This window comes from Chionomys nivalis, chromosome 3 (genome assembly GCF_950005125.1).
Source record: "Chionomys nivalis chromosome 3, mChiNiv1.1, whole genome shotgun sequence".
Taxonomy (NCBI): Eukaryota; Metazoa; Chordata; class Mammalia; order Rodentia; family Cricetidae; genus Chionomys; species Chionomys nivalis.
In genome coordinates this window covers 122,697,698-122,711,290 of record NC_080088.1, presented here as the reverse complement: position 1 = coordinate 122,711,290, position 13,593 = coordinate 122,697,698, and the positions used below count along the sequence as shown (strand labels likewise).

The following is a 13,593-nucleotide window of genomic DNA, read 5'->3' as shown; positions in this document are numbered from 1 at the left end:
AGCTTGGCTGCTAGGATTAAGAGAGTAGAGCCCTCCCCGGCTAATGGGATTTGTGTTCCTGAATCCCTGAAATGCTCATCTTTCCGTTCTCACAAGGCAGGGCAACTGTCAGCACAATCAGGGCCCCCTTCTTCCTTAAACATCCCCATCAATAATGGTGAGCCTTCTATGAGTATAACCCACCCCTCACTCCATGTCCTAATTCAAGCCCTGGTCAGAAAACTGACAGCACAGATTTTAAAGCATTCCCAGTGCCAAAAATCTCTTTCTAAAACTGAACTTAGAAGTAAGCCGACCACACGTTCAACATCCAAGATACCATACCTAAAGTAGTTATGGGGATTTTATACCTGTCTTTTTTGACATCTTTGTGGATTTTAAGATCCTCATTTACCGGAGACACTCCTGTCCTAGGTAGATTACAAAGTGATGTGCACACCTCACTACACCCAAGATGACAAAGGCCCAGAGAACTTCCCACAGAAGCCAAGGCAGGCTGGGCAGTTGCCATGCTTGGAAGGTTGTGTTTTGGAGAACCACAGAGGGACGAGGAACCCAGCGCTCAGACTGTAGAACAGACATTCCAAAGGTGTCCGAGACGTGTGGCCAGACTGGTCGCTCTCCGAGAGCCCTTTAAACACGAGAGTGAGACCCTGAGAATTTCTACAATCTCTCGTGCCTAAGAAAGAGTCGGGCAAAACCTGCTCACGACCCGGAGCCACCTAGCGCATCACACCATCAATCCTGGTTCATGTTAGGGAAGGAAGGCACAAAGTCAAGAGCAGAAGGCCTGTGAAGACCCCAGATCTCATCAGAGGAATAGAGGGGTGCAGGGAGAAGAGAGGAGGGAGGGAAACACCATGTAGGGGGATCTAGACACACAAGACCACAGTACACAGCTCACAGAAAAGCTGAGGAGACACCTGGGACCTGTACCCACTTCTGGTTCTAGGCCTCACCAGCTGCTCTTCCCTGGCCCAATCAGTCAGCCTCCCAATTCTCCAGGACTCTGCCTCCATCTCCTCCAGGCAGCCTGGCACCAGGGCCTCCAGCACACTGCTTCACAGCTACCGCTGTCTAATTTGAGCTCCTCCCTCCCCCACCTCCTTCCATTAGTCCTCCTCCTTTTGAGTTTTGAGACAGGTTCTCAAGTAGCCCAGGCTAGCCTCTAACTCACTATGCAGCAAAAGATGACTTTGAATTCCTGACCCTCCTGCCTCCACCTCCCAGTTACTGGGATCACAGGTGTGGACCTGGGGTTTTCATGCATGCTAGGCAAATGCTTCTGCCGTCACATGTTTATGCCAGCTGACCCGCACTCCTAGCCATGCCATATGCTTTTTGAAAGTGTACCAGTGCCCTGTGCTGTGTGTGCACAATCCCAACAACCAGATAGTACGCTGGAAGTCTGCCTTTTCCTGTGTCTGGCGTTCTTCAAGAGCCTTCCCCCGTTCCATGCTCTACTAACGAATGAATAAAAATACTTAGGACAGGGGTTTCTGTTCGAGCATTCTAAGGTCAGATGAGTAGATAGTGTGCATTAGAGGTGTGGAAACTGAATACAATGATCGGAGACTTTCCAAGTCTCTCTTTCCAAGGTTCTTCTAGAACCCTCTATTCTACTACATTCATCAATGATAGGAGGGAGGGCACAGGAAGCTGAGAGACCCTGATGGCAGAGGGCTGTTAGGTCACTCTGCATGGAGGTCCTGGCCACTTCCTCTCATATATGATCCACGCTTCCTGCTCCTAACACCATGGAAGCATGGAGCAATGTTAGACAAGTGCATGGACCCAAGGTGGAGTCCATGCTGACCTTCGCCAGCTACCAGGTGTCCAGAAGGCCTTCACCAGGTACCCAGAAGGCCTTCACCAGGTACCCAGAAGGCCTTCACCAGGTACCCAGAAGGCCTTCACCAGGTACCCAGAAGGCCTTCACCAGGTACCCAGAAGGCCTTCACCAGGTACCCAGAAGGCCTTCACCAGGTACCCAGAAGGCCTTCACTGACTACCAGGTACTCAGATGGCAGAACTCTGCTCCTGTAAAGCCACACATAGAAAGTATTTAAATATGTGCATGATTTGGCCAGAGCACAGAGGACCCAAAAGATGAGTTCTAAAATTAGAAATGACATTTGCAGGACATGAGGACTGACCCACAGAGCAATCAGAAGGCCTGGGAATTCCAATTCTGCACTAATGACGAGAATAGAAAGAAGACATGAGAGGCTGGAGAGAAGCAAAGGCAGAAGGGGGGCACCAGCTCCGCTGGACACAGTGGCTCAGGAGTGTGCTGGTGACCTGGGCACAGCTATCTCAGCCCTGCACACAGTAGGACTCCCAGCACCGGGTAAAAGCCATGCGTGATAGTGCATGTCTCAGCCCAGAGCTGGACTGGAGGCAGAGAGACAGGGGGAGGACTGGTTCTGCGGTTTGCTGACCAACCAGTCCAGACGAACCAATGAGTCCCAGGTTCACAGAGAGACCCTGCCTCAGGAAATAAGGTGGAAAAGCCAGGCACGGCGGTGAACACCTATCATCCCAGCACTTGGGAGGTGGAGGCAGGTGTAGCTCTGTAGGTCTGAAGTCAACCTGGCTTACATAGTGAGCTCTAGGTCATACATACATGCAGTGTCTTGGTTAGGGTTACTGTGGTGGACACCATGACCAAAAGCACATCATTGTTCATTACCAAAGTAAGTCAGGGCAGGAGCCTGGAGGCAGGAGCTGAGGCAGAGGCCATGGAGGGTGCTGCTTACCAGCTTGCCCACATGGCTTGCTCGCCTGCTGGCTTAGAGCCACAGCCCAGGGATGGCACCACCCACAGTGGTCTAAGCCCCTCCCCCATCAACCACTAATTAAGAAAACACCCTACAGGCTTGTCTACAGCTTGATCTCATGGAGGCATTTTCTCAGCTGAGGCTCCCTCTCTCCAGCAACTCCAGCCTGTGTCAAGCCGAAACAAAATTAACCAGGGCATAGTTTGTCACTTCTGTCCCTATTGCCAGTGTCCGCAGAGGGATACCGCGATGAGGAGACAACCGTGCTCAGTCATTTCCCAGTGGTCGTCTTCACACCTTATTATTCTCTAATAAGAGAAGGGTTTTTGAAATAGTGGTTTTATTAAAAATTAAGCTAAATACATTTTCTTTTCCTAGAAATGGAAGTGGGGATCAGCACCTCCTTTTTCTGAGTAGACACCCCAGTGGAAACCTGTCTGGAAGATGAGGCAACGTTGACCACAGCTCCTCACCACCCCAGCAAGGACACACAGCACACTTTTTCCTGTGTCATCGGACCTCATGCTTCACCACAATTACCTTCGTCAGGGGGTCACAGCTCTCTTTCAGCCTGAGGACAGCCCTGCTGTCTGGAAGCCACACCAGTGATTAAGATCTCCTAAGGTGACTTTTCCCCAAATTAAAACAGAGTTTCATCCATTCCTTGTAAAATAAAAGGTGAGGGTGTTGGCTCTTCTGTTCAGCTAGGAGAGGCTAAACTGCTCAATGGGTAGAATGGGGAACCCAGACCTGCATCCTGCATCCTGCATCCTGGATCCTGCATCCTAGATCCCTTCCCTGGTATTCTTGAGCATGCGTGAAACAGGAAAATGGTGTGCACCTGGTGTGGCTACCTCTGTAGCACTTGATGGCACCAAGACCTGGCCCAGGAGACATTGCCAGTGACGTTAGTTTCTATGCCATTACCTAAAAGACACCTTTCCTTTGTCTGGGTGTTGGGGGCCCCCATGAAGAAAAGCCTCCTGTTGCTTCCAATCTCACTTCACCCCTTTGCCATCCATCTGCCAGCCTGCTGTGTCTCCTCCAACCCTGACATCCTTGTCTTCATGGGTGCTTGGCAAAGCCAAGTTCTGGGCAAGCGCTTCAGAAGACTGTTGCTAAGAACACATCATCAAAGCAAGGACTGCCTGTACCTCGAAGAGACACACGGGGCTCTGAATTTCAAGCATTTTACAGCGTTCCGCTGGACAGGTCCCTGGCCCCAAACTGATTGCCCCAGAGCATCTGTGTACAAGAACCGGCAGCTGTGAGCAGCCAGTGCCACTCCGAGTTGCTGGCACAAATTAACTTTGACCAAGAATGAAATAATAGCGGAAAGGACAAATTGCCTTTCGCACTCTTAGAATGGCTCCTATCCAAGATGAAACACTGTCTTCCCGAAGGTTCTGCGGGTTTGTTTGCTCGTTTGTGGGGGATGGGAGCCTTGCAGAGAGCCACCACCTGGTGACTTCCCGCCCTTATCGGTTCTCATCCCAGGTTAGGCTGTCGGCACAGAAAGAAGCCAAGGGAACATCGGAAAAGCTGGACAGGGAGGGCTCTCTCAAGTGATCACAATGTGAACGGGCAGAAAGCCACACCCTTTCCACGTTGGCCAAGGTTTGACAGACAGGAAACACGAATGCACATGTCACTTATGCGTTGCCAAGTGTGGACAGCTCTTCACGAGTCATGAGAAGGCTCTTCACAAGCATGATACGTTGCACAAATACAGAACCTCAGAATCCAAATGACGCCTGTTCAAGGTTAAATACAGCAGTGAGGCAACCACGCTTGGAAGCAAAGCTCTTGCCCAGGTCTACTCCCTGAGTCTTCACATCCCCATATCAGCTTCCGAGAAACAGGTCCACAACTGCTACCCACCTCGGATAAGAAACACTGAACAGGGCCGGGGAGATGGCTTAGGAAGTAAATAAAGAGTGTGAAGACCTGAGTTTGGATACCGAGGACCCACATAAACAGGGACAGCAAGATGGGGGATAGAGACAAAAGACCAGAAGTGGGTCAGTAAACAAGACGTGGCTCAAACACGTGGGAAACACGTGGGAACTGTGGATTGAGAGCTGAGGATGTCCTCTGACGGCTGCACATCTACCTCGGCATGCCACATAGCTGTCCTCTGATGACTGCACATCCACCTCGGCACACCACACAGCTGTCCTCCGACGGATGCACATCCACTCTGCATGCCCACACCTCAGCTGTCCTCCGACGGCTGCACATCCACCTCTGCATGCTCACAGCCTCAGCTGTCCTCTGACGGCTGCAACCCACCTCTGCATGCCCACACCTCAGCTGTCCTCCAACGTCTACACATCCACCTCTGCATGCCCACACCTCAGCTGTCCTCCAACGGCTGCACGTCCACCTCGGCATGCCCACACCTCAGCTGTCCTCCGACGGCTGCACATCCACCTTGGCACACCACACAGCTGTCCTCCGACGGCTGCACATTCACCTCTGCATGCCCACACAGCTGTCCTCCAACGGCTGCACATCTACCTCGGCATGCCACACAGCTGTCCTCCAACAGCTGCACATCCACCTCGGCATGCCCACACCTCAGCTGTCCTCTGACGGCTGCACATCCACTTCGGCACACCCACAGCCTCAGCTGTGTTCTCTCCTTTCCCAGGGATTTGGCATGAGTGATTGACAAGAGAGGTTTCCTAAGGAGGACCCAACATTACCAACGTCCAGTAGCCAGAAGGCGTTTCTCAGAGGAGGACCTAGACTCATGACTCAACTTCCTTCAGTTGCATGTGACTTCAAGTCAACTCAGTAACAGTCTGTTTGGAAAAGGTTAGCAGAGAAATGGACCCAATATGAAGAGCTCTAAGCCTCAGCATGACTAAGAGCCTGCCTCTCTGGCCTCAGCCTGTGAGTGAGACCTAATTCAACTGGAACATTTCTTGTCACCGTAGCACACAATGGACACAAAGATAAACACCCTGCTTAGGAGGGCGGCAAGGGTCACAGCCACCACCTCCAGCAGGCCCCATTATCAGCTCCATTAGCTCAACAAATGTTTGGGTGAACTAAAGCAGAGATGTGATTTGAACAAATAGTCGCCTTCGGAGGATTTACACCCATCGGCCCGTTAATTGAATAACGTGTCAACATAACAAAATGTTTGCCTCTTGCCTTCTTGGGGGAGGAAAACTCTCCCCTGGGCTCAGTGTTCCATTTTCTGAGGTTCTCTGTAACAGGCAAAGGAGGCTGGGCCCTGCAGACCAGTTTTGTTATAATTAATGCAATACTGTCTGGTTCTCTTGAAAACTGGGAAGAGGCAGAGGTACCGAGACGAGGAAGCACGAAGAAGATTGATGGTAACCAAAAAATTAGTTGAAAATAAAGAAGTCAATAGTGACAAACCAATGGGCAAGTTCAAATGCACGCTCCTCGTTACGTAAACACAACTCCGAAAAATGTCTTCCAGCAGTCAAGCCCTCATAAGGCACCAGGAGGAACTGTCACCAGGTGGTTATTACTTAGGGGCTGAAGCCACTGAGAAAAACAGGCAACCAATTAGACTCCTGGAAGGAAACAGATGGCCTAATTCAAGAGTCTACCTGAAAAAGAGCGACAGAAACGCAGTCCTCCAAGGACTTTGTCCTAACTCAATTCTCTTGTTGACATCCCTCAACCTTAGAATGTCAGGGCTTGCGAACTTAACCACACCACTTCTCCTTCGCAAGAAACTATCACCAAAGCCAAAAAAGGGCCATAGAAAAACGGAGGTGTTGGTACGGGGAAGTGGGCACTGGAGTGTGCGTCCGAGAGCAACACCACAGAGCAGAAGCCCAGCTAGGGTTCAGATACCAAGAAGAAAAGACCAGCAGACAGACCTTCCTAATTTTAGGATTCATACGTCCCCTTCCCCTGCAAAACTCCCCATGAGTTGTGATTTATGGGTTTTATATATAGAAACCATACATATTTAAGATTCCATGCCCCTCACAGGGTGGGGCAGAGCAAGGGGACGCAAGAACGAAACGAAGCCTTTTTGTGCCCCCACAGGGGGGTTGTCTACTGAGGCTTGAGTCTGACTTGAGGAGTCCTGGGTCTTGCCCTTCCCACTTACTAGAGATGTCAATCAAGTCTCATTACCAGTGAGCTCCAAATAGGTTAAACTCCAGGAGGGGATGCACTGTCCACAGTCCACTGTCTACTGTCCACTGAGGTCTCCCCTCGTGGCTGGTTTGCACTATCAGGGAGCAACACACCCCAAAAAAACAGCAAGGGGCCAAGGCTTGGAAGGGAAGGCAAGCCAAAAATACCCAGCCAGCGCAGCTGTGTGTACAGTACGAATCTTCCCAGCAAACACGATACAGGGATTTGATGCTCCCTGGATCACGGGGCTCACAAACACACTTGGAAAAAATAATCTGACCATCGCTCAGCACTGAAAGGTTCTCTGGGGGCTGTGCAAGCTGCTCAGTGGTAAATTGCTTACCTAGCACATGTGAAACCCTGGGTCCCCTCCCCAGTACCTCAAAAGATTGAAAGAATAAATATGTATATTTTCCATCACATCAAGGTAACATTGGGGCTACATGGGTGTGTCACAGTTGATCATTTCAAAGCATGGTGTGTGGGGGGGGGCAGCTTTGGTTTAGATCCTAACAGAATTGCATGGTTCAAGGGTTGCCATAAAGTCCGAGCCAATTTTCCTGTCAACTCCAGGGGCTGTTTGTTGTGCATGGGGTTACCACACCTACTATGCAACTGGCAGTGGGCTCAGCTAAGAAGGTAGAACACCGGTGGGAACTCCCTGGGACAAGTACAGCCCAAAGGAGCCATCACACCTCCGTAAAATCAATAATCAATCAGTGGCGATAAACGAGCAACTTGGCAGGGACTCACGAGCCAGGGCCGATTCAGCGGGAACCCACGACAGTCTTGAAAGACAGGCTAGACTCAAGCAGTTCTCCCATCACCCTTTCCAGAAAGGGCAGACCACCAGGGGTCCAAGTTGAGGAAAGTGGCTGAGGTGACGGCACTGCTGACAGAACTGAGAAGTCAAGGTCTACTTACTGCTACAGGGGGAATAGGGGCGGAGGGCAGGGGAAGGGGTGCTGACACACAGACGGCCCTGCAACCAGCCCGGGACAGAGGGGTGGAGGAGAAGGGAGGGGACTAGAGGCACTGGCGAGGGCGGGAGAGGACCGGAGTGAACAGGAGGGGATGGAAGGGACCGGAGAGGGCGGGAGAGGACCGAAGGGGACTGGAGAGGGCGGAGAGGGCCGGAGCCATACCTGGGCTCCGGCAGGACGACCTTCTTGCTGGCGCGCGCAGCCGGCGCCGCCTTGCTCTTCTCCATGGCCATCAGGTAGCTGACGTCGGCCAGCACGGCCTCCAGGTCCGCCATGGCGGCTCCGCAGCTCCCACCGCCCCGACGGGGCCACGGCGCGCCCGACGCGCGACCCCGACGCGGACCCCGACGCGCCGCCCCTTCCGCGGCTCCGCGTCCCAGCCCGGCGCGCCCCCAACCGTCGGCGGCCACGCGCTCCTGACCCAGCCTCTCAGGCACCAGGGACTTCCTCTCCCTCCTCCTTTCCCTCTCCCTCCTCCCTTTCCTCTCCTCCTCACCCTTAGCTCCCCAAGCACAGTCCAGACGCCCAGTACTCAGGGGACCATGCCAGGAGGTCTCCAATAGCACACTGTCCAACAAGCACTTCCAGGAAGTACCCTGGAGCAGCCCCACCTGTCCTTTCAGGTGATTGCCAAAACCTGATTGAGGTCAGAGCTACTCCCAGGGGGTGTCCCCAGCCACTAGCCCCACCCTAGACCTCCCTCTGTGAACCATGCCAAGAGAAACCGAAATAGTGGAGAAAGTTGCTTGGCTACTGTGTGCTGGGTGAAGCAGGGTGAAGAGTCCTGCCCTGGAGCAGAGCTGTCCCTGGGGACACAGCTGCTGAAACACTCTAGGTTCAAGGTCACAGCTGGCTTGTACTCAGGTGAAAGGCCTCGGGTTTTGTGTCCAGTGGGGGGCTTTGAGTGTTCTGGCTCTTGCAGGCTTAGTACCAACTCAAGGGGTACAAGAGGAAGTGCCTCCTTGAGAGCTCTGGGCCTCCTGAGTTTTCAGGGAAGTAGAAGAGCTGAGGCCCCTCTTCTGGGCAATAGGGAATTTCCAGGGGCCTGGGCCTTTTCACTACCCCCAATCCTGCCTCGGTTGTTACTTATTTTTTTGTAGCCAGGCACACAGGTCGACATTCAGAATCCACGTGGCAGGCATTGAGGGACCAGAAAATCTGAAGCCATCCTGAACTTGAAGCGCCTTTATCCAAATTGTCACATAGCACAGTGAACCTCGGTTCGGCCAGAGCTGGACCGAGTCAACATTCTGTCCTTAGCTGAGGGGGTAATGGTCAAGTTTTGGCTAGTTCTGGGGCTGTCCTAGCAGAAGTGGCTTGGGTCTGCCGTCACATGACACAGCTTTTGTTTTCTCTCTTTTTGTTTTCTCTACTCTGTTTGCTAACTGACCAGTTTTACCAGAAGTTTCTCCAGCTCCAAGGTCCAGTATGTAGGGGGCCAAGAAGGGGTGTGAAGGCCCTGAGAAGGAGCTGGATCTCTCCCATAGAACTGCTGTCACTGCATAGTGCCACTTCCTCGGCAGAGACAGGCGGAGCCCAACCTGGCCTTGGACTCCCCACTTCTGCTACTTTCTCACCCAAAAATGGGAACACAGAATGTCTTGTCCACCCGAGGTGGAGGGAGGGGTAAGTTCCCAAAAAGGATGCTGCCTTTTTATGTCTGAATCACAATAGCTTCTTCCAAAAACTTGGGTTTTTTTTTTTAAGTCATCTGGGGGTTTTACAAATAAACCATCCTCCTGCCTCACTCATTTTCTTGATCCTTTTTGACCTAAGATACTTTTTGTTTGTTTTTGTTGAGTTCTTTTTCCCAGTTGTAGTGTGTAGTAAGTTATGGAGACACTTTCATTCAAAGCCTTGGTCTCTGCTAAATGATTGAGAGACAGCAGAGGCAACATCTAAGTTCTCTTGTGGCTGTTTTCACTAATGACCGGGCAATGAGACCAGTTACAACCAGATCTCTTGTCTAAACAGAAGGAGGCCAACACCTAGAAATGTACCTTGGGATAGGAAGATGGTTCAGTCTGTGAAGTGCCAGTCACACAAAGATAAGGACTTTAGTTCCATTCCCAGACCCCACATCCCAGCACTGGGCCTGGGAGTAGGAGATGGTGAGGCAGGCAGAGATGGGGGAGGGCTCACTGGCCAGCCGGCCTAGCTGAATTTGTGAGCTCTAGACCATCAAGAGACCAAAGCTCAAAAAACAATTTGAGGGGCGAACATGATAGCTCAGCCAGTAAGGGTGCTTACCACTTAGCGTGATGATTTAAGCAAGTTCAGTGGAAGAGGAGAATTAAGGCCTGAAAGGTGACCTCTGACCTCTGCATGGGTGTATACATGTATGATAAATAAGCGTGACTTTTTTTTCTTAAATTTCATTTGGGGACAACACCCAAGTTTGTCATCTGACTGCCCTTTGAAGTGCATACACACATACACATGTGAACACACACACCTTGCCTGACACCTAGTAGGTCTTCCGCCAACATCACCTCCCATTCTACCGCCTCTCCCATGGTAGAAAAGATTCTAAACCAGAGTCTCACAGTTACATGCCAAAGCAGGAAGACCCCCCTTACCAAAAATAACATCTCCCTAGGGCAATTCTAGGAACCAAAAATGGCAAAAGTGATGTGCATTTATAAACACAAGCAATTGCTTTTCTAACGGAAGGAACAGCATGTCCTAAACGTGTCCATGTTTCTGAGGCCCCTCATCATGTAAGTCAGCTGACCTCATGCCCAGGTACAACTTCTGGAAATAGGATTAGGTGGCCCACTCTGTCTTCTCCGCTGACTCCACCTCCCCTTTCTCATGGCTGGAATACGAAGCAGCTTCCCTGCTCACCGAAAACAAAGGGCATTGATGACAGTGACATAGTTGTCATAACTGAGCCTCTGAGCCCTGTCATTAAACATCATCGTCACCAGCCTGCAGTCCCTAGAAAGATGCAGACGACAAATCGACACCCACGCGTGTGCTTGGTGGGCAGAACTCCCTGGCAAACAATCACGGCCCAGCCCCCTCCACCCCCAAAAGACTGAAGTGCTCAGATCTCAAGCTGCTTCTGTGAATTGACAGAACTCCAGGGTTCCCACACAGTTCGCAGTGTGCTCTCTCTCTCTCTCCTCTCCACCACATTACGCCATTAGCAGGACGCGGCTGAGAACGGCACACTAAAGGCACAGCTCTCTGGAAGGTGAGAAGATTGGGGTAAAGACACTGTCAAGCCTAAGTTCCATTCCTGAGACCCACATGGTGGGGATGTAGAACTGCCTCCAGCAAGCTGTGCCCTGACCTCTGCATGGGCTCCCTGACACACACACGCACACACAGATTAATAACTGTGAAAACACACGTTTAGCCCACCAGAATATATGCTAGCAGCTTCCAAGGAAAAAAGCTAAGCAGGGATTGCCTGGTCTCACTTATTTCAGCTTCTGAGCTTGCTGAGACTGCACACATGATCTCCAGGTGATGAAATGAAGACTTAAATGGACAGAGCTGGGCATGGTGGCAAACACCTTTAATCCCAGCCGGCACTCAGGAGGCAGAGGCGGTGAGTTTGAGGCCAGCCTGGTTTACAGAGTGAGTTCCAGGACAGCCAGGACTACACAGAGAAACCCTGTCTCAAAGAAAAAACAAACAAACACAAACTTAAATGGTCACTAAAAAGATAAGGCTGAGCCCCGTGCCAGGTCTGTCCCCGCCACAACTGAGAGCTGCTATGCTCATCCTCAGTTGAGGCACACCTGGGATCTTCCACCCTGTGAACAGAGTCGGTGAAACAACCTTCACCACAAGAAGCACTCAGAGGAGAAGCTGGAGAGAATGAGAAAGTACCAATGTCCAAGGCCAAGAATTCCAGAGAACATTCCAGAAGCCTATCCTACATTGTGTGTTGTTTTGTTGACTGAGACACGCATCAACACTGGGTCTTCCCTCACACTCCATGACTAGATTGGAATTGGGAGTGTGCCGACCCAGGAAAGGTGGAAAGCCAGGGCCCACACTAGGATCCACCCAGGACAGGAGGGCATGAAGGAGCAGGGCACATACCAGAGAACAGGACCCGGGCAGATGTACGAGGTGTACATGGGGTAAAGCCCATTAGGTGATCCAGTATTCAGTGCTGGGTAAGCGGTGGTCTAAGCCTTTCCGAGACCTGAGTGACAGGCTGGCCTCTGGCACTCCCTTCTGTGCACATTTGCTCAGAATAGCTGAGAAGTGAGACCCAAACCAATCCTAGAACCCCCCTCAGACTTCAGCCTTCTAGGCACAGTCTTGAGAGACATCCACATGACTCTCTAACAAGCATCAGGCAATTGGGGGCTACTGGACTGACTGCCCACCACTAAAAGGCCATCTGCTCTATCCCTGGTCAGCAATTAACAATGACTCACTCTGCCTTCTAAGTAGAGATTTGAGGTCCCTTCGCAGGAAGCGTGGAGAGCACTGGAACAGAGCTGTGGATGGAAAGGCCAAATCAGCTGACCCCAGAGGCAGGAGGTGCTGAGGTGAGGAGAAAGGAGGACCACCTGGTGGGCCACTGGGGGCAGAAGGAAGAGCTAAAAAATCCCTTCATCCCCTCAGCTGCCTCGGCCAGGTAGTTGACAGCAATGAGAATATTAAAGTACCAGCCTGCAGCCTGAACCCCCAGCCCCTTCTCAGAGCCTCGGTTTCATCAGCCAATGCCAAGCATGAGAGTTCCATCCATCTTCCTTCCTGGATGTATGGACATCTGTCTTTCAAGGATTTCTGTCTGACTGCTCAATGCACAGCTCTCTGCTCTGTGGTGTGTGTGCACATGCATGTGTCTGTCTGTGTGCATGTATGCTGGCATTCCTCTGACAGAAGCGGCTTGGAATCAACCTTGCAGGGCTGTTAGGAGTCCTTCCCTGAACTCTGTCTGTTGATGGAGCTGCGGGGCCGCGTTCCTGCCACCCAGCTCCCGGCCGCCTGGCTAGCTTATGCCCCGAAATAACAACACACAAACTGTATTCATATAAACACTGCTTGGCCCATTTCTATTAATGTGTGTAGCACCACGAGGTGGTGACTTACCAGGGAGATTCTAGCCTATGTTCATCTTGGGTCGGAGCTTCATCGCATCTGCCCCAGAGAGGAGAGCTATCGAGTCTGAGCTCACTTCCTCTTCCTCCCAGCATTCTCTTCTGTTTATTCCACCCACCTAAAGGCTGGCCTATCAAATGGGCCAAGGCAGTTTCTTTATTAGCCAATGACCTTCCTCCATCATCTGTCCGCCACCCCGCTTCTGCTCTCTTCCTCTCTCTGTGCCTTCTACCTCCCCTTGCCCTTCTAACCTCAATATTTTCTCTATGCTCTCTTTAATCCAAACTGGTTTGGCTGGGTGTGGGGACACATGCATGCCAGAGACCAATGCAGGAGGACTTGGAGTTTGGGGCAGCCTGAGCTATCAAGCTAGACTCTGGGAAGGCTCCTGGGAGGATCAGGGAAGGGGCTGAGGGAGGTGGGAAGAGCTGCTGGGGGTGGAACCAGTGAGGTCAATTCTAAGGGCCTGGGCACACAGGCTCACCCAAGGGTCGCTGGCACACAACCATTTCTGGAATAAACAGAATGCGGGATTTTGCAGGAGCCATCTAGACTCCAGGAACCCAGTGGCCCTGAAGTGCAGCACCCTCGATTCTAAAGAACCTCATGCTCTCTGAGCAGATATG

General features: G+C 51.6%; 1 protein-coding gene across 2 annotated transcripts in view; it reads right to left on the bottom strand.

Annotated features, from left to right (window-relative positions):
* Grk3 (G protein-coupled receptor kinase 3) overlaps nt 1–8,272 on the bottom strand; it is a 103,198-nt gene extending 94,926 nt beyond the window's left edge. The window contains exon 1 of one of the 2 annotated variants that reach the window (XM_057763841.1): nt 8,057–8,272. In XM_057763841.1, the coding sequence (XP_057619824.1) occupies nt 8,057–8,169 (113 nt within the window). In that variant the 5' untranslated portion in view covers nt 8,170–8,272. The remainder of the gene's footprint in view (nt 1–8,056) is intronic. The other variant, XM_057763842.1, reaches the window with a different exon arrangement.
* Nucleotides 8,273–13,593: the final 5,321 nt, after the last annotated feature.